The sequence below is a fragment of the Cervus canadensis genome, chromosome 4 (genome assembly GCF_019320065.1).
Source record: "Cervus canadensis isolate Bull #8, Minnesota chromosome 4, ASM1932006v1, whole genome shotgun sequence".
Lineage (NCBI taxonomy): Eukaryota > Metazoa > Chordata > Mammalia > Artiodactyla > Cervidae > Cervus > Cervus canadensis.
In genome coordinates this window covers 55,801,692-55,822,437 of record NC_057389.1, presented here as the reverse complement: position 1 = coordinate 55,822,437, position 20,746 = coordinate 55,801,692, and the positions used below count along the sequence as shown (strand labels likewise).

Here is a 20,746-nt window from a genome sequence, read left to right as displayed (position 1 = left end):
GTAGGCTTTCCTTTAACAGACCATTTCTTAAGTGAGGGGAAGAATCACTGAGCCTGGCACAGTCCCTGCTCTCAGCAGACGAGCTCTTCCTTAACACAGTTCACACTTAGGTATGAACTGTTTGACCACCTGGCCAACCTCATGTCCAGATCCTACTGGGAATAGCAGGCTTTCTGTGACATGTTTTTGTTTGTTTGTTGTTTCCCTAATACAAAACAAAATGAAAACAAAAACTTACACAAAGGAACTTCACTTTAGTCCAATGGTTAAGACTCTGAGTTCCCAATGCAGGTGGCACAGGTTCGATCCCTGGTTGGGGAGCTAGGATCCCACATGCCACAAGGCATGGCCAAAAAAAACCAACTTGCACAACACAAAGGAGTTTGCACTTTTTGATAATACAAATTCCTACTAACAAAAAGCAAAAAGAACTGGTATTGGTGCTCAGGTGATGACTCAGCCTTCTCAGTGATGAGGGTGAGGTCACTGGCTAGAAGGGACGGGATGATGATGAGGGCTTGACTTTCTTCAAACCATCCCCCACACAGCAGCCAACAGTCTTTTAATATCCTACAGGCAGGCCTGATCATGCTTATCCTTCCTTCTTTGATGCTCTCCAGACAGAGTTGAGACATGGGGTAGGGGTGGGGACTATATAAGACTTTGTGATCTGGTCTCACTTACCTCTTCAGACTAAAGGGCTATTGCTATCCCATACCACCCCTGCCCTAGCTATAGCCTATAGATCTTAAATTTTGCTCTCTTTGCCTCCCTGGGCCTTCATACCGGTTGTTTACCCTTCCTGAATTGTGTTTTCCCATCCCTTCTTCATCTGATTAGTTTCCATGCCTCATCATTCAGTTTCATAGTTTAGAGGTCACTGCCTCCAGTAAGTTTTCCTGACTTCCATAACTAAGTTATGAGCCTCCCCTGGGTGTTCCCATAGCACTCTGTACTTTGCCTACATTCCCTAGTATTCATGCCCTTTTGTCTTCCCCCTCAAACACTGATGTTCAGATGACCCTGTGAATTGCTTTAACCACCAGAGTGAAGAAGTGACCCAGGGTAGGTTCTAGGACTAAGCCTGAAGAAGCCTGGCAGTTTCCACTTCTGTACATTTAAAAGCTCTGAGCCACTATTTATGAAGTTCAGCTACCCAGCTGGAGAGGCCCTGGGACTACATGGAGAAAGAGGCCTAGTTGAGCCTTCATATGACTCCAGCCCCAGCTGCCATCTGACTGCCACCTCAGTCATGACAGATCCCAAGTGAGACTAGCAAAATTGCCCAGCTGAGCCCAGTCAATTCACAGAACTGCGAGAGATAATAACATGATTGTTTTAAGCCACTAAATTTTGGAGAGTTTGCTGTGCTGCAATATATAACTAAAGGACAATTTGGGGTTTTAACTATGAGTTTGCTTACCCTGCCAGACTATTCCATGAAGGCAGGGGCCACATCCAGTTTTTAAAAATTGTTATATACTCAGGACATTCCCCAACACAGAATAAGGTCTCATATATTTGATGAATGCAAATTAAGAACATCTACAGAATGAAGGCAACAACAAATGTCTAGAACATTCAGTGTGTTGACTATACAATGATATCAAGAAAAGGTGATTAACTGGACATCTGGGCAGTAAGTTCCCAATGTAAGTGAGATAGCTTAATTTTATAGAAGGATTTGCAGAGCAACCTTGGGAGCAGAAGAGAAAGGCTAATGGTTTGGGCCTGGAAGTTCAGGCCAAGGTAAAGGCAAGGGAACAAAGGTGTCATCCCCGATAGTACTCCCCTGGGCAGCACTAAATAGGTGATCTGGCATATCAGTGAGGACTGCAGCTGCCCTCGCCAAGTACCCCTCACTCAAATGGTCTGTTAGTGTTCACAGGCTTCTAGTGACAAGAGACACCGAAATGCCATTCTACAAATAGAACTAGACATCATCTTCAAAATTTTTCAACTCACTTTAAACACGGAGGGCCTTCAGTGTATGTGGAACGAATACATTTCCGCTCAAATCAATAAATCCCATGACTGAGGTCTGGTGGTCTTGTCTGAAATAATCATCAGCACGAAGTGTCTAGTCAATTCAATGGGTATCTTTCAAACACCTTCTGTAGGTTGACAGTTTGTGTCAAGCCTTATGTGGGACACAAAATGGGAAAATGCCATCCCTGCCCTGAGGGAGAGAACAGGGGAGACTAGACTTACACAAATGAGATAATTAAATAACAGGACAACATATAATTACTGCTAAATTGTATGGTAAGAAACTAAGTGCTACAGGAATTGGGAAAAGTGGAGAACAGCAAGGGCTCGAACAGTTGAGGAGTTGTCACTAAAGAAATGGAGGTGGCTGAGCCTTAAAGGAATGAAACCAGCTCTCCCTCATCTCTCGCTGAAAGGAACGAGGCAGAAGTTCTGGAGGAAGAAGAAACCCGAACCAGCACGCTTGTTATTTTACTTTGATGCAGCGACACAAGGAATGTGAAAGGTGGCTGCCCCAAATTCCAAAGCGAGCATATTTCTGAAGTTTCCCAACATTCGCACTTCTAGGCCTTTATCAGTTTCTTGTGCTTGCAAGCCTTTTTCCCTTCTCCCTTCACCTGGTGAATTCTTACTCGTATTTAAAGGTCCAGCTCAAATGCAACTCCTTTTCTGAATTCTCCCACAGTATCCAATAATCCAGTGCTCATGCTTCCATTGGAACGTGTCTATGCCTTTGGCCTACTCACTTCCTCTATTGCTGCATTAACACCAACTTAAACTTACTAGGCTTTTACTATCTGTTGGGAACTAAACATTTAAAATGTGTTATTCAAGCCTCACAACAACTACATGAGGTTATTATTTTTCCTATTTTATAGATCAAGAACCCAAGATTTAAAGTGGTTAAGTAAACTGCCCAAGAATACGAAACAGGAAGTAAGGAGGCTGGGATTGGAACCATTTGTGGAACTCCAGAAAAGAGAGGGAAAGTGAAGTCGCTCAGTTGTGTCTGACTCTTTGGGACTCCATGGACTGTAGCCTACCAGGCTCCTCAGTCCACGGAATTTTCCAGGCAAGAGTACTGGAGTGGGTTGCTTCAGAGGCCACTCTTAAAATACTAGACCATGTCTTCCTGGAGGCTATAAATGCCTTTTACTCATCAGTCTTCTCAGATTCTAGGACGGTGGCTGACACATGGCTCAAAATTTGCCAAACAAATCAATACACCTATCATAACACATGCCTGGGTCTAAAGGTATGTACCCCCCACCCTGGTACTCTTTTACCTCAGATAGAGACTTGCACCAACCCAGCAGTCACCTGCCAGGGAGAAAGGTGGAGGGAGAAAGTGTGAGCAACTTACATTTGAATTTGAGATCCTTTATTTCATGGATTCAACTGTGGGAAAAGAGGATTGATTCTTTGCCCAACAAAAGAATACACAGATAACACTGGCTTAGACTGAAGATAAGAGCTCTGATTAACAGGCGGCCAGGAGGGGGCCAGTCTCCTCTTTGAAAGCAGCAATTCAAACCAGAAATTTGTTCCTGTCAAACCAGGAAGGAACAGGCGAGATGACTCCATCTGACCCTATAATGGGGCAGCCTGAGGCACTGACAAAGGAGGGGCTCGGCCGGGGGCTACACAGTGAGACAAAGCGGAGCCAGAGCCGAACCGGAACCCCACGTGCAGTTTTTGATCTCCCATCAAGTCGAGCCGGGTCTGCAAATCCAAGCTGATGGCCTTGGGCGGAAAGCTCGGACTACTGTTTTACTCCGACGCAACCTAAGGCTCCTCTCCTCCACCCACTGGGTCTGGAGTCCCCACCTCCTCTAGCCTCGGGGCATGGGGAAGATTGTTCCCCCTCGAGCCTCCAGGGGTCTGCAAGGTCGTCAAGCACCACGGAGGCCGCTCTCGCCCCGCTTCTCAACGGTCCTGTTTCTGAGGCGGTTCAGCTTCGCCACCTGCCACCCCGTGTCTCTGTGTGATCCTTCTTGTGCAGCCAGCAAATGACACCTCTTCTACGGGATGCTGGGCCCACATCCCCGTGCCCTTGTCGCAGTTCACCTCTCCGCTACCCCCAAATACGCCTACACCCCCACTTCCTTTCGCTGATTGCCGTCCTTCCGGCTGGGCTCCCTTCTAATTGGCTGCCGGCAAGCTTCCTAAGGGACTCGGCCACTCGGAGGGCGCCACAGCGGCCACTCTAGCCGCTGTCCCGTGGTTTGGCCTCCCTCTTTCAGCCGCGAGCTCTATGGTGCTGGCGACGACATGTGGCGGCTGCCGGGACTCCTGGGCCGAGGTAAGGGCCGTCGGAGCCCCGGGTCTTAAACCGCACCTGAGACTTGGAACTGAGGAGGGAGCGGCCAGGAGGACCAAGCTGAAAGCAATAGTGGGCGGTGCTAGAGCGGAGGAGAGGCAGAGTCGTAAGGGGCGGGGCTACAATCTGTGTCAAGGGGTCTTTGGAGTTTGAGGTGTGGTTAGTGGGAAGAAGGTGGAGCGTAGAGCCTAGGAGTTGGTGGAGTTATTGGAAGGGGAGGAGTCAGGTAACCGGAGACAGTGCGCAGAGTCCTGGAAAGATGAGCGGAGTAGGCGGAGCCAATGGAAAGACGCGAGATTATTATACAGACCAAGAGCGCCAAACTGAGCGAGAGTTTCTGTTTGAATGAATGGTCGTTTTAGAACGTTGTAGTGGTTATCAGAAGGCCACTAGAAATCACTCAGGGAGCTTTTTCAAAACAGCTCAACCCTGAATGATCCTGGTTTGTTTGGTTCTGGGGTGGCACGCTGGAATCTGTTGTAGGCAAAAGATTCTTACGTGTATCCTTGTTAAAGAACCTCTGCAGAAGCAAGTGCCAGTGTTTCCTGGGGTTCCTGGGGTGGGGCTCTGTCAAGGGTCAGAGGGAAGACTGGTGGATACGTCCTTGCCTCAATCCCATTCATGTCAAAGTGACTGATCCTTGCTCTGTACAGCTCTTCCCCGTCTCCTGGGACCTGGCTTTCCTGGGGTGACCCCCAAGTCCTCCAGCCCAGATGGGCCTCAGGCTACCTCCTCCAATCTGCTGGTTCCTGTGCCCAGTTTTGACAGGTGAGATACTGCCATTCTGTCTCCCATGTGCTCCCTGGTCTCCCTCCACCCTCACTTAGGCCAGAACTTGATAGCCTCTGTTACATCTAGGTCCAGCCCCCACTGCCCTGGCCCAGGCACAAGCAGGGGCCCAAAGTCCCATGGATGGAAGGATGCCTTCCAGTGGATGTCTGCTCATGGCTCCCGGAACACACTGTGGGATGCCATATCATGGGTAAGGCTTCCCCGGTCCTTTCCTTGACCTTTATGGTGGATGAGAATAATCCTGTTTGGAAGTGTAGCCTAGAAACAAGAACTAGGGCATCAATGTGCCCACACTCAAAATTTGAATAACCCATGGTGTTGGAGCATATTTGGGGAGATATTGCTGATCCTGTTCCCCCTGCTCCCCATGTATATAATCCTCCTTTCATTCAGTAAACATTTATTGAACACCTTCATTGAGTCAGGCATTTTTTTGCTAGGCCTTGGGGATATAGCAGAGAACAAGGTAGATATGATTCTTACCTTCATGACACTTCCCAAGTAAATATTACTAAATAGCTAACTTTTAATTTATTAATAGATTCTCTGTAGATTATCTTATTTAATCCTTACAAAGCTTTACAGAGGAAATATAATATTCATTTTATAGATGAGGAAACTCAGGCTCTGAAAGTTTAGGTAACACTCTTATGAGCACACAGCTATTACGTAGAAGAACCAGATTTTACTCTGGAGCTCATGCTGTTAGCTACTATGGTCTGTACCTTGGTTGCTGTATCTAATATAGCTTGTAAAAGCACTTAGTACACATCCTAACCTGTAACAGTACTTAGTAAATATTTGTTGACTCTGATTTATAAAGGCAGAGGTTTAGTAACATGAGCTGACAGGAGGTCTATCAGGGCAGAATCTTTGCCTCTCAGGTTCTGTTTTTAAGATACCCTAAATGAAGTTGACACTCACATCATTCTCATGTCCATCATTTCTCATCCCTCTCACTTTCATGCTGTGTACTTTGGGCAGGAGGTTTGACCTCTCTGAGCCTCAGGTGTTTAATCTTTAATTTGGTGTCATCAGCAAAGCTGAGCCTGGAATGTCTCCACACCAAGGGCACTTCTCTCTGGGGAGCTGTGGCCTAGGGGCATAACACATCCTGGAGAGGCGAGTGTTTTCCCATTCTGTCAATGATATGAACCCTAGGGTGATCCTGTAGTGAGTCCTTCTAGAAACTGGGTCTGGATCTCAGGGGTCCTGATGTCACTCCTGAGCTCTGTCACTACTGCCCATGTGAAAAATCCTGACCTTGTTTATTCAGTCACTCACTCATGCATCTATTCAACATTTATTTATTAGTGCTATATATATTAGGTGCCTGTATCTAGTAGATTATATGTGTAGATAGATAGATAGGTCTATATCTACTAGACTATATCTGTGGTCTACTAGGAATACATCGGTGAGCAAAACAGGTATGGTTCCTGCCCTTGTAGTGCTTAGAGACTAACAGGAGAGACAGACCTTGATGGATAATTGCAGAGATGACTGTTTAAGTACCAGTGTGATCTGCGTTCCACAGGGGAAGTTTGGGTGCTTGTGAGAGTGTGTAGTGGGCAAGCGGCCACAGCCAGAAATCAGGACAGGCTTATCGAGGGAGTGACATTGGACTGTAGGAGTTGATCGATGGAGAGCTGTGTCCATAATATGCTGTCTTCCCCAGGGCACTCTGGCCGTGTTGGCCCTGCAGCTGGCGAGGCAGATCCACTTCCAGACGTCCCTTCCAGCAGGACCTTGGCGAGTGGAGCACTGCTCTTGGTACAGTCCGCTGGACCGCTTCCTCTCATCTCCCTTGAGGCACCCTTGTTCCTGTGAGTTCTTGGTCCCAGGGATAGGAGGGCTGGGCTGGGAGTTTCTCTGGGCCAGGAAGCATCTCTGGACACTCCTCAGGAAAAGAGCCATCAGAGGCTCCTTGCCTTTCCTATCTGCAGTCAGAGGAAGGGGAATGGGAGGAAGTTCTATCCACCCAGGGTGTGGGCCACACCTGCCTCCAGGGTCCCTCCCATGTCCTCCCCTCACCTTCCGTGGAGGGAGCCATGCGGGGGTCCAAATTCTAGGTATGGCTCCCTGCCCAATTCTCAGCCAGTTAGGTTATTCTCTGGTTAGTCAGTCATTAAAAGGTGAATCTTTGTGGTGGTGGCTTAGTCACTAAGCTGTGTCCAACTTTTGCGGCCCCATGGACTATAGCCCACCAGGCTTGTCTGTCCATGGGATTTTCCAGGCAAGAACACTGGAATGGGTTGCCATTACCTTCTCCAGAGGATCTTCCCAACTCAGGAATCGAACTCTGGTCTCCTGCATTGCAGGCAGTACCCCTGCATTGCTGGTGGATTCTTTACCAACTGAGCCACCTTATTGAATGGCTGTCATGTGCCATGGTACAGAGGCAGTGCAGTGCAGTGTAATGGTTACAGGTCTAGAGTCACACTGTCAGGATTCCAGCCCAGAACTGCTGAAACTAGTTTTGTGTCCCTGGACAAATCACTTAAAAAACAAAAAACAAACTTACTTATTTTTAGCTGTGTGCAATATTCAGTGCCCTAGAGCATGTGGGTTCTTAGTTCCCAGACCAGGGATCAAATGTGTGTTCCCTGCATTGGAAGGTGGATTCTTAATCACTGGACCCCCAGGGAAATCCCTGGATGAGCCACTTAACTTCCCTGTGCCTCAGTTTCTTCACCTGTAAAATGAGGAAATAATAAAACACACCCCATAGGTTTCTTGGAAGGACTAAATGAGTCAATACATGTGGAGAACTTAGAACAGTGCCTGGCATGTAGTAAGCACTCAGTAAGTATCACTTTAAGTTCTTGCCTTTATTATTATGACTACAATCATTATCAATATTACCATCAAACCAAGTGCTAAGTGCCAGGCTAAAGAGTGAATAAAGTAGATGCCTCCCTGTGGCTGAAAGAATTGAAGCCGAGGAGAGATTTATGCTTGAGGGATATGGGTATCAGCAGAAATGTGGGCCCCTTTCCACCCCAGTGGAGGGAAGCCAGCCAAGGAAATGGAGGAGGAGGCATGTGACGGACATTTCTCAGGAGTTTCCAGATTCTTCCTTTGGTCCCTAAAATCTCAGGGAGGGCTCAGTCAGTCCCAGTAGGGTGAACTGATCCCCTTCTCTCTCTTTTTTTTTTAAATTTTATTTATTTGGCTGTATCACATGTGGGATCTTAGTTCCCTGACTGGGGATCAAACCCACGCTCCCTGCATTGGAAGCACAGAATCTTAACCACTGGATCGCCAGGCAAGCCCTGAACTGATCCCCTTCTGATATGACTGTTCTCACTGGCTCTTTCTAGCACTGCGGAGACACATTCTGCCTAGCTCTGATAGCCCAGCTCCCAGGCACACTGGCCTCGGGGAATGCAGACTGGGCCAGGAAGAACCTTCCACTCAGCCCAAGAGCATCTCTTCACCCAGCTCTTTGAGAGCAGCTAGGCATCAGGACCCCTCTGAGGAAGGTATGGCCCCAGCTACTAAAAGCAGAAGGCTGTGGCGGGGTGGGGTGGGGGTGGGGAATTGGGCAGGTGGACTTTTGTTGCTGCGTATGCCAGCTAAGGGAATTGTCATTCTTGTGAGTCCTCATGCTTTCTGGGGCAATTTGGAATTATTTTGGTTTTTGGCAATGGTGCTGGCTGGAAGGCTGGGGGCACTAGGAGAGTGGGAGAAAAAAGAAATAACACCTTCCTCCTTTGCCCTTTCCCTCACAGATCCCAGTGACATCAGCTTCCTGCATGCCAGCAGTAGCTTCAAGTCCAAGCCGAAGCCGGCCCAACCTCAACCCACTGACGAAAAGCAGGTATTGTCCAGATGTGGCCACCTGGATCCCCATAACATTTCCTTAAACAGGCAGCTCCTCCCAGGGAACTGTCCCATGATGAGTCTATGTTTCTTCCCCAGGAACAAGAGAAATCAAAACTTTCCCTCGAGGAGGCCGTGACCTCCATTCAGCAGCTCTTCCAGCTCAGTGTTTCCATCGCTTTCAACTTCCTAGGTAACTGGGTGGACCCTGCCTCAAGGAAGGCAGATGGGAAAATGGGAAAGATATGGGGTAGGTCAAATAAGGTCAGGGCAGCGAATGGTTTAATAATAACATAAATAAACATGAGAGAGTTTATTTTCTCCAAGGTATGTTGACCAAAGCTGGCATAATGGCTCAGTCGTGTCAGGGACCTATTCTCAGTCCAGTGGTTCTGCCATTCTTAAAACAGGCTAAAGGTCCAGTTTGCCTCATACGCAAATACTAGCCAGCTGGAAGGGGGAAGGTGAGAAAGCTGAAAAACCACTCCTTCACAACTTAGAAGTTGCACACATTATTGTCCAGAACGAAGACTTGAAGTTATATGTAGTCTCAGAGTAGCCTCGGAAATGTAGCCATTAGTTGAATGACCATATGCTTACCTGGAAATTCTGTTACTGTGTAAGAAGGAGAAAAATCTTGGGATGACACTTTGATTTTCTGCCATACTTAGGCAAACACAGTCTTCTGAGGTTTGGTGCAGGCCCTCAAGTGCCCTTACTTACCCACGTCTGGAGACCCAGATACCTGTCCAACATTTGTCCTATTCTCCACAGTGACCTGGCTTGTTTCAGGCCTTCTCATGTGGAGACCCAGATCCCCGGCAGCATCTCTTGGAGTCTAGTGGGCCTGTGGGTGAAAGGCTGGGATTCATTCAGTACAGATGTATTAGGCAGTCACCTTTGCTAAGCCCTGTTTTAGTTGTTGGAGACACGGTGATTCACAAAACAAAGTCCTTACTCTCATAGAGCTGCTGTGTGAGCTGAGGGAGAGAAAAACAATAAATTGACAAACAAAAAAGAGAATTTCAGTTGATGATAAATCTTACGGAGAAAATTACACAGGGGGATGCATTAGTGACTTGGGCAAGGAGCGGCTCTGATTTGGAAGGCCTTGACCTGACTGAATCACAGATGGAAAGATCCTTGACCTGGCTGACAAAAATAAGCCAGTCTTGTTTCCATTTGGAGAAAGCTTTCCAAGCTGAGGGTATAGCGAGTGCAAAGGTCCTGAGGCAGGATTGAGTTTTGTTTGTTTAAAGGGAAAAAAGCGTGAATGTGGCTGGAGCTCTGGGGTCACCAGGAGACCAGAAAGAGATGAAATTAGAGAAACAGGCAGGGGCCAGATCAGATCAGAGCTTCTGAGCCACAGTGGGTGAGACAGGAAGCCACTGGAGGGTTTTGTACTGCAGCAGGAAGTGGGCAGTCATGTGATCTGATCTACTTTTTCAAAGATCTCTCTGCCTGTGGAACTTGCCTGGTGGTCTAGTGAGATCAAGGCTCTGTGCTCCCAATGCAGGGGACGTACGTTCGATCCCTGGTCAGGGAACTAGATTCTGCATGATTTAAGTACAGCCAAATTAAAAAAGAAAAAAGAAAAAAATCTCTGCCTGCTGTGTAGACAAATGTGGATCATAGGAATGCCAGAAGGGAAACAGGAAACTAGCTTGGAGCTGATGGTTAAACAAAACATGATGGTGACTTGGTCTAGGTTAGAGGCAGAGGAGCCAGTGTGGGGAATGGAGACAGGGTGGGATCCTTCGCCCTCTGGAGTCTCCTCCTCAAGGACAGAGGGCTCTGTGAACCCTCGACAGTGAGTTTTCAGGCAGCCGGGAGGTGACTCATTCACTGCTGGCTGAATGGAACCCAGCTTCCACCTCATTAGCTTTTTGTGATTTTTGATGGGCAGACAGTCTTCTGAGAATTTTCTTGCCCATTCCTTCCTTCATATACATATTCATTTATTCAGCAAGTGCTCAGCACTGTGGCAGAGCACAAAGGGAGCGTAAGCCATAATCATATTTTGCATTTGTATAGAGCTTTCACCCTATGCAGAGTTATTTCTTCTATATTCTTTTTCTGCTTCTGCCTCTGGGATTTTACAGTCTAATTGAGGAGACAGGGCTTGTACTCTCAAAACAGTTTAGTTCCTAGAAAAAGGCTTATATATGAAGTAAGTGCCAGAAGAGTGTTTAAAGCCTGAGTGTGGTCTGAAGATTCTAGAGCAGAAACAGGTTGGGATGGCCTGATGATGGAGGCAGAAAAAGGCATCCCAGGCAGGAAAAACAGAGTTGAGAGTAGGCTGTGCCCAGCCTTTTCCCTGTTTTCCTTTTTGTTCGGGTAATAAAAAGGACACGGGCTTTGGAGCTGAGCTCTCTTATATTATCTCTCACAGTTTCCTTATAAAGCAGGATTAACAGTATCAGCTGTATCAGTTACGTTATGTTGGTGACAAGCAGCCTAAACCCACTTTGCTTAACCTAAGCACAAAAGGAATCTATTGGGATCTATGGATTCCTGCCAAAGAATCAGAAAGGACAGGAATCAGAGAGGCTCCAGAGATCTAGGGGGCAGTAACTGAGCATCAGTGTCTGCAGAGCGCTGCCATCAGAATAACCTGCAGGAGCTGTTCTCTCTCCTGTTGCAACCAGATCAAGATTCAGATTCCTGAGAGAGGGTCTCATTGGTTGGGAAGAGCAGAGGTACATTGATTGACAGCACTAGGGGGAGGACTGTTCCCAAAGGGAAATTAGGATGCTGTTCCCAAGAGAAGGATGGAGTACAGGAGGGCAGAACCCACGGATGTCTATGGCAAATCAGTGAAATATTCAGAGGATGGAAATACATACATGCAAAGTGTCTAGCACAAAAAAGAAAGGAAGGAGCCTCTGGGTATCTGACTAAGGATGTGGGGAAGTTCACAGAGGAAGCTGTGTTTACACCCTGTGCTTTCTTACAGGGACAGAGAACATGAAGAATGGGGACTACATGGCAGCCTTTTCTTACTTCCAGAAAGCAGCAGACCGCGGCTACAGCAAAGCACAGTACAACGTGGGCTTGTGTCACGAGCATGGCAGGGGCACCCCCAGGGACCCCGGCAAGGTACTGCACCTCCTCCTGCGTCCAGGCCCATTGCATGTGCTGCATTGCCCATAGTGACCTCCAGAAATGAGCAGGGGGCAGGGCTTGGGAAAGTCCAGCTTCTCTCTCCAAGCCAGGAGGGAAAAATAAATGTCTCCAGCTTCTCAGAATTTAAACTCCAAACACAGGAAGGCCAGGGACCTTGTCTTTCTTCTTTGCAGCTATATCCTCATGACCTAGAATGTTACCTTGATGAATGGATTAATTAATTCTAAAAAGTAGGGTAGGCAAAGATGTTGTACATAAGAATGTTATTTCTTAGAATTGTATATGATGGCCCAAAAAAGGGAAGCAATTTGAAGTTCCCCCAATAGAGAATTGGTTAGTAACATCTATGTTGGCCTTAAAAATGATGTACTATATCTAGATTTATTTACAGGGGAAGGTATTCATGGTGTATTACTTTTTTTAAACTAGCAGCTTTTTTAACAGTTTTATTTATTTTATTTATTTATTTTTGGCTGTGCTGGGTCTTCATTGCTGCATGGGCTTGTCTCTAGTTGCAGAGACCGGGGGCTGCTCTTTGTTGCAGTGCACAGGCTTCTCATTGTGGTGGCTTCTCTTGTTGCAGAACATGGGCTCTGGGGTGCATGGGCTCCTGTAATTGCAGCTCCAGGACTCTAGAGTACAGGCTCAGTAGTTGTGGCGCATAGGCTTAGTTGCTCTGCAGTATGTAGGATCTTCTCTGACCAGGGATCGAACCTGCATCTCTTGCATTGGCAGGTGGATTCTTTATCACTGAGCCACCAGGGTGTAGTGTTAAGTGAAAAAAAAAATAGGTTACAAAAAGTGTAATTCTCTCTATCCCTACACACACACACACACACAGAGATATGTGTGTGTGAATACATATATAATGTCTATATATATGTTAATATTATAGCATATGGGGGAAGGCTGTACACTAAAATATTAACAGAGAATGATCTTCAGAAGGCAGGATTTCTTGGAATTTTGTTTCTATTTTTGATTTATTTGTATTTTCTGACTAATCTATTGATATAATGATTATATATTGTTTAATTAAAATAATTTTTTAAAACTTCATTCTGAAAAAATGCAGCCTACAGAGTTCTCAGTTGACTGGATGTTTTTCCCCTCACCCCAGGCAGCCTTTTATTACCAATTGGCTGCCAGCCAGGGCCACAACCTTGCTCAGTACCGTTATGCAAGGTGCCTGCTACAAGACCCTGGCTCCTCGTGGGACCATGAGCGGCAGAGGGCAGTGTCCATGCTGAAGCGGGCTGCAGACTCAGGCTTACGGGAGGTGAGTGCCATTGGTAGGGTCTTTCCTGGGTACTTGGGTCATGTGGAACTAGGCAGTAACCAGAATACCTTTCTCCTTCCTCCTTGACCACAGGCCCAAGCTTTCCTCGGGGTGCTTTTTACCAAGGAGCCCTACGTGGATGAGCAGAGAGCTGTGAAATATCTTTGGCTTGCAGCCAACAATGGGGTATGAGGTCTCCATATCCAGGCACGATGGGGATCAAATTGGATAAAGGAAGGGATTTGGGAATGGGTACCGTGCTTAGAAGAAGGTTGACAGGAGCATTGGGCCGGCTTTAAGCCTTAACTCTCGCTAACTTACTGCGTGCCCCTTGGGCAGGTCCAGTGGTGTGCTGGTGTCAGCTCACACCAGCGTAGAAGAATTGTCGTTAGTTTGAAATCAGCTGTGGGGGGAGCATTAGCACCATGGAATTGCCAAATGCTACACAGCTGGGCTTTTCCCTTTAGAGAGCTAGTTGTTAGACATTTACTAGCATACTACTGGACTGGTCACTTATTTTCCTCATCTCTAAGACTGGAGTAATAATGCCTGCCGGACCTGCCTACTGCTTCACAGGTTTGTTGTGAGGATCAGGATCTAACTGAGATAATAAATGTGAAAGCACTTTGAAAAGCGCACACATAAAAGGTGTACCATCACAAGGAACTTAGTCTAGGGAAGTCAGAAGACACGTGAGGTGAAGACATTGAGCAGTTTTGGGGGTAGAGGATGTCTGGTTGTCTATGAAGTAGGGATTGGCATCCAGGTAGCATGACCCAGAGTCTGTTCCAAAGAGTGTTAGCATAAATAATACAAGGAAAAAATGTTCAGTTAGGTTCAGGAAATATTGAGTTAAACAGATATTTTTAATGCAGGAAATTTCAAAGCTTTATGTGACTGAATCACTGAAAAGATGTCTGTGGGTCTGCTGTATCCTCAAGTGTCTTTGACCAGTGTATATATTTTTTGAGTTGTATCTTGAAGGACCAGGAGCCCTGATTTAAAGCCAGCAGTGGCCATGTACTAGAATTTCCCTGCATAAGGGCTGCTGCTCCTCTTTGCTTCCTGGCCATCATGGTGATGGCTTCGGTGAGCTCTTGGGCATCAGAATACTTCTCCTTTTTCACTCTGTTCACTCTGTGTTGTCCAAAGTATCTGCGGCGGTGGCATGCATGCTCAGTCATGCCTGACTCTTTGTGACCTCATGGACTTGCCTGCCAGGCTCCTCTGTCCATGGGATCTTCCAGGCAAGAATACTGCAGTGGGTTGCCATTTCCTACTCCAGGGGATCTTCCCAACACAGGGATTGAACTCACCTCTCCTGCATTGGTAGACGAATTCTTTACCACTGAGCTACACGGGAAGCCCAAAGTATCTGCAGTACCTGTCAAAAGGGGACCAGTGTCACCAAACAGTACCAGCCTCTGTGCCTGCCTTTCCATGAAATAACTGCAGAGCCTTCCTAGAGCTGGGTGGGCCTCGGGACCATGTGAGGGACAATCCTGGGGACACCCTGGCCTGTGTTAGTCACCCAGCAGGCCAGGTGGAAAAGTACACAAAGGGATGTTGTATAACACATACGTGCATAAAAGCATGGGTATTTTGACCTGACTGTGTTCTAACCTGGCCTGTAGCCATGAGTCTACCGTATTTATTACAAAGATTCTGGTCTACATGTTACAGAACTTTCCAGAAATTTGACTTTAGAAGGCAGAAGAGAAATGGAACCATGATTAGGAGACTGAATATAATGAAAATATTTATTATAGAGAGGGAGAGAGTATTGATGTGGGCAGTGACAAGTATGATAACAATAACACTAATCTAGACACTTTGCATGTACTGACACATTTAATCTTAATCACAGAGTTAATAAGGTTGGTGCTGTTATTAGTCCCACTTTACAGATGAGGAGACAGGCACAGAGACATAGACTGTCATGTCTGAGGTTACACAGCTGGGAAGTGGTGAAGCCAAGACTGGAACTCAGGAATCTGGCTGTACAGACTGGGTTCCTAATGCCTACCTGATACTGCTAGTTCTCAGCGAGAGAGAGAGAGGACCCAGAGCCAAAGGCAAAGGGATAAAAGCGTTTTAACCTTTCAAAGGAGGAGGAACACATTCTCAGTAACGTAGGCTTTGTAACCGTCCAGGTAGAGATCAGGAAGGCATACAGGGCTTGCAGAAGCCCAGCCTCTACCCTCTATCAGGAGAAACAGCTCCTGGCTCTTTCAGGAAAACCTAGGGGCCTGACTCCTTGTGCTCCCATAGCAGGACTGAGTGCCTCTCATAGACTTCGCTTCTGCACACTTTCAGTACCATCCTCAGCAAGTTTCCACACTGCTCTGGCTGGAATCGCTCTGGGTGGAGGGATCCCTGTTTCCTCTGTTCTGGGTCTCTGGCTCTTCAGAGTTGAGATCCCTTGGTCCGGTAAGGGAGTCGGAGCTGGGCCTGACCCTGCAGGCGTGAAGCGCCAGCCTGCTGACTGCTGCACCTTCCTCCTGCCCAGTGTTTCAGTTCTCAGTCCTTCCTGTCCGTGTCTTCCTTTAGGACTCACAGAGCAGATACCACTTGGGAATTTGCTATGAGAAGGGCCTTGGGGTACAGAGGAGTCTGGGAGAGGCCATGAGATGTTACCAGCAGTCAGCAGCTCTGGGGAACACGCCCGCCCAGGAGAGGCTGCGGGCCCTCTTCTCCACGGAGGCAGCAGGTACAGACGAGAATCACAGCCATCAGGTCCCTCCCTGAGCTCCGTACCCTGCGATAGAGAAGCAGGTGACGGTAGCCTTCTGTCTCTCTGTTACTTCCTGCTCCAGTGGTGTGTACGAGCCCAGCTTTTTGAGTCTGACAGATCAAACCTGAGTTTTAACCCTTGCTCTGTCACTGAACTTGGATTGCATGTACTTGCACCTCTGTTTCTTCACCTCTGAAAACTCATTAGGTTGTTTCTGTCCTTTAAGAGTGGAGTCTCTGTTTTCCCCAGTACTGTGGAAGTCCTGTAATCAAATCCCACCAGCCTTCAAAGTCAGATTTCCTGGGGATTCCCAGTCCCTTTGCCAGTTCCGTGGGCTGGGAAGCCTGAAGGGGCTCAGAACCTTCACAACAGTGGGAGAACTTCTGTGATACAGTTATTTTCCAGTTTGTGGGCCACTCACCTGGCGGGTATGGGGTTTAATTTTATTGTGATGGTGTCCCCTCCTACCATCTCATTGCGGCTTCTCCTTTGTCTTTGGATGTGGGATATCTTTTCTTGGTGGGTTCCCACGTCCTCCTGTCGATGATTGTTCAACAGCTAGTTATTGGTACTCTCACAGGAGGAGATGAGGGTATGTCATTCTACTCTGCCATCTTGGAATCAATCTCTGGAAACTCATTGAGGATTAAATGAGATGACAGCCAAGGGCTTAGCATAGCCTGGCGCATAGTAGGTGTTGAATACATGGTGGCCTCTCAGATGACTCGTCAGGAGGGACACTCTCCTGAGGCTGCCTCCAGGCCCTAACTTACGGTCTAGGGCTCTGGGAGCCCTGCTCACCCCTGACTCACTCTGGCTGACCTGGTGAACAATGCCAGGGGAGCCAAGTCCTTCAAGAAACCCTTGCTCCAAAGTAGAAGTCCAAGAACACAAGGTAAGAGTTGCTCTCCCCTCTCCTCACAGCCCCAGGGCCCAGCGACCTAGCAGTGAGAGGACTGAAGTCGTTTTCTAGCCCCTCTCTCTGCAGCCTGAACAGGAGCCTGCTGGCAGGAGCCTCTTGCCTGCCACACGCCTCCAGCACAGGGAACCTTGGCCTCCTCTGTAGAAGCGGGCATCTCCGAGCCAGCCCTGGAGCCCCCAGCAGGGCCATCCCCCGACACCCCTACCCCTTGGAAAGGAGTCTCGTCAGACTGGGTTTTGGCTAAGGTGAGATAAGATGCAGTCACCAGGACCTCTCACTGGTGCTGGAGGGAGGGGCGGGCAGGGAGGAGGTGAGATGGCAACAAAAATAGGGTGTCAGTATCCCTTTCTGGGGTGAAAATTCCGTGGGAGTGTAGGTTTTTGAGCCATTTCAAGTACATGGCTAATAGATGACTCCAATCATTTCTCAAAGGCCCACAAATGAGCTGTGGATGCATTCACAGTCATTTCTGGTCTGTGCATAAAAGATTCCTTCACTGACCTGGGGAAAACATTATACTGAAGGGGCCAGAGACCCTGGTCCTCGCCTTGGCCTTTGTCTTTGAGAAATCACTTCCCTTCCCCATGGCCTGGCCTCAGTTTCCTCAGGTTCAGACTACATCATTTTTTGCCAGCATCTGATGTGTGTGCCTCCGGTGGTTCACAAGAGGATTTTAGGTAGCATTCAAACTAATATCTCTTTGTTTTAGTATTTGTATTGTTAAGATATATTATAAAATGTGATTAGCATATTATAGTTTCACAGATATTAAAAAATAGTGAATCAAGTTCGAGAAAAACCTTTGACATTGCATAAAGGGAGCACAGATCCCAAGAGGTGGCAAAAGTCATGGGGTGGTTCTGCAAACGCCTACACCTCAGGAAATGCTGAATCATGTTGCTTTTGTTCATCTCCACTGGATCCACGATTGTCTCCATTTCACCTTTGATTTAGAAGGAAGGAGCTTAGTGTCCAAATGCCTGATGTAACTGTTTGACTTTTTCAGGCCTCCACACTTCACTCAGCCCTAAAGATGGAGCCTGCGAGTTCTCAGAGAGATACCACATCTTGAATCCCAAAGAAGAGGCCAGTTATCCACCTGCCTCCCCAAAGAACCTTAAGTACCTGGCCAGCACAGTCAAGAAGAGGGAAGTGTATAAAGACCCAGGTTCTGGCCACATCCCTTCGAAGCAGTGGCCTGACTCACTGTGTTGTTTCCTCAACTATAGACCAAGGGCAGCGGTGTCTGCCCTCCTACCCGCCAGGGCTGAGGTGGGACATTTCACTGCGAAAGGCCCTTGGTGCACACTCAGGCCCGAGGAGGCAGAGTTATGCCCTGTTTCCATGGGTTTGTGAGTCATCAGGCCAGGACTAGGATCCTGCCTCTTGACCCCTGGCCCAGGGCTCTTTCGCACAGTTCTCACTGAAATTTTATGTGAAAGCCTTATTTTCGTCCTGCCGACAGGAGGGAGATTGAGCCCCAGGAGTCTTGGTACCAGAGAGTGTAGATTTCGAGATCCTCGTTTGTGAAAGGTTTGTGCCAGAAATGGATGGGAGTTTAATAAAAGAGATACTGGAGATTATCTCATCACTCTTGCCCTTGAGTATGTTGGGGAAAGCCAGGGAGACGGGCAGGGGAAGCTGAAAGCTGAGGCTCCATTCTCATATCTAAACTCTCCATTAACCAATTTAAAGGGTCTTAAAAGCTTCTCCAAGAGAGCGACATAGAAAAAAATGATTTCTGAGTCAACGCTAATGACTCCAATTACTGAATTTGTGCATAGCTCTTCCCTGGCTTCTGGATGTTAGCCCAAGTTCAATAGCAGAGATGTGGTGAGGGTGCGGGGTGGGAAGAGCCTGAGGACCAAGCCCCTAGAAACTGTTCAAATGGAAAAGACCACCCAGCATGGCTAGCTCCAAGTGGGGAGGATCTGGGGAGGGGAGTTCTCCACATTTCTCTCTCTGCCAGCCGCACCCCCTCCCACTTCTAGTGGTCTCGCCACTGGAGCCCTAAGCTTCCTCCAGCTCCTGCGTCTCCCCTGCCCTCTACTCACTTTCCAGGGTTGCCCTATACACGGGCCTCACCCTCCTGGTCCCCTCCTGTGACTTCCTCCCACAGATGGTTCCTTGGAAGCAGGGACTTTTTCTTTGGATTCCAGTATCCTCAGCACTTAGCATGAGGCCCTGTTGTGCAGGTAAGGGCTCAAGATACACACTGGTTAAAGCTCAGGGTTGGAAGCTGGGCAGCGCACTCATCTCTCTGCCAAAAAAAAAAAGGTTTCTGTGGTCAGATAAGTTTGGGAAACGCTGCACTAGACATCCCCTTTTTATAGATTCACAATATACATCAGCATATTCAAGGTTCCAAGAAGTCCTGCAGTAAAGAACTTGGTTAACCGGGTGCTCCCCTCATAGAGCTGGGCAGAGCCCAGCTCCCCTCAAATAGCTGGTGAGCCTTCCTGGGGCACCCCTGTGTAAAGTGTCACTTCCTGCCTTTCCATGGAGCCACGCTTCCCAGCCTCTTACCCTCCTTTTGTCCCTGGGGGTTCTCTGATTATCAGCTCCTCTGGTCATGCCTGGGGCCAAGGGGCAGTTCAGACAGTCTGGGGACCTTGGGCCTCCTGTGGTGATGGCCAGGTAGGGCTCTCCCTCCACCTCGGTTGTTACAAATTAAGTACTAATCCAATCTGGCATGCCAGATACAGAGGGGGGATATTTTTAAGCTCCCGTTGTGGAGAAGGAAGGATGGAGAGTCTTGAGAGGAATGTTGTCAAGGGACCAAAAATCCTTGGCTGTTTCAGTCCCTGCGGTCTCTGTACAGCCCCAGGGGATGGGCTTCCTCGCAGCCCCTGGAACCGCTGTGCTTTTGCCATTAAAATTCCTCTATTAATGACTCATTGTCAGTGCCCTGAAAGGAAATGTGAGGGGAGGCTAGGGAGGTGGCCCCTGTTAGCAGGGCCAACCTGGGTCCAAATGACCCAATGTTGGAGCCCTGGTGCCCTCAGTAGTGAGCCCTTTTGCCAAGGCCCTGCTGCCTCAGTTTCCTTATCTGGAGACGCTGTTTTCAGAGGGCCCTGCCGCTGTGGCTTCCCTGGTGGCTCAGTCGGTAAAGAATTCGCCTACTGTGCAGGAGACCCGGGTTCAATCTCTGGGTTGGAAAGATCCCCTGGATAAAGGAATGACTACCCACTCCAGTATTCTTGCCTAGAGAATTCCATGGACAGAGGAGCCTGGTGGGCTATAGTCCATGGGGTCACAAAGAGTCAGACATGACTAACACTTTAACTTTTCACTGAAACTGCAGACACTGTTTGGTTCATTCTATCTTCAGTACAGGGCATTTAGCAAATGTTCAGTAAATTTCATTCAGTGAATGACTGATTCTATGCATTATCTTCTCTCCACCTGACATCAGCCAGTGCCAAGACTACCCAACACATAGGAATTGCTTTAAAATATTTAAATGAGTCTGTGTACCCCTCCCCCCACTGCCATTCCTAGTGCTACTTCTGACCCTTTGTAATTACTCATAAATACAAAATGTTTGTTGAATGAATGTTTCTGATCATGCCTCCCACCCCTGACTCACTATGTTGTACCCACTTACTCAGTCGGGACTAGAAAATACTGACCTATTTTCTAGGTGCACACTGCGTGCCAGGCTGAGCCTGTGCTGAAACTTCCCCTCCCCTTCCTGTCTTGCTGTGTTGGGGATTCGGTTCTCTCCAGAGTCCCAAGGGTGGTAGTTGCCATATCCCT

At 47.8% G+C, this 20,746-nt stretch overlaps 1 protein-coding gene across 2 annotated transcripts; it reads left to right on the top strand.

The window, feature by feature from the left end:
• Window positions 1-3,358: 3,358 nt before the first annotated feature.
• DELE1 (DAP3 binding cell death enhancer 1) lies at window positions 3,359-18,570 on the top strand. 2 transcript variants are annotated; one of them, XM_043465173.1, is made up of 14 exons: window positions 3,359-4,291; window positions 4,963-5,077; window positions 5,168-5,291; window positions 6,780-6,927; window positions 8,425-8,586; window positions 8,836-8,924; window positions 9,026-9,119; window positions 11,883-12,025; window positions 13,173-13,331; window positions 13,425-13,517; window positions 15,882-16,041; window positions 16,571-16,657; window positions 16,990-17,232; window positions 17,994-18,570. In XM_043465173.1, the coding sequence occupies exons 1-13, from the start codon at window positions 4,261-4,263 to the stop codon at window positions 17,229-17,231; spliced, it is 1,647 nt and encodes a 548-aa protein (XP_043321108.1). In that variant the 5' UTR covers window positions 3,359-4,260; the 3' UTR covers window position 17,232; window positions 17,994-18,570. The 2 variants fall into 2 exon arrangements, with proteins under 2 accessions (XP_043321108.1, XP_043321109.1); XM_043465174.1 differs by lacking the exon at window positions 16,571-16,657.
• Window positions 18,571-20,746: the final 2,176 nt, after the last annotated feature.

What these genes read in the sequence shown, in the direction of transcription:
- DELE1 (XM_043465173.1), top strand. Translation starts at nt 4,261, where the DNA reads ATGTGGCGGCTGCCGGGACTCCTGGGCCGAG. An exon ending in CCCCCAGGGACCCCGGCAAG is followed by an intron (nt 12,026 to 13,172) that starts GTACTGCACCTC and finishes CCCTCACCCCAG; the next exon opens with GCAGCCTTTTATTACCAATT. An exon ending in CTTCTCCACGGAGGCAGCAG is followed by an intron (nt 16,042 to 16,570) that starts GTACAGACGAGA and finishes CTTTGGATGTGG; the next exon opens with GATATCTTTTCTTGGTGGGT.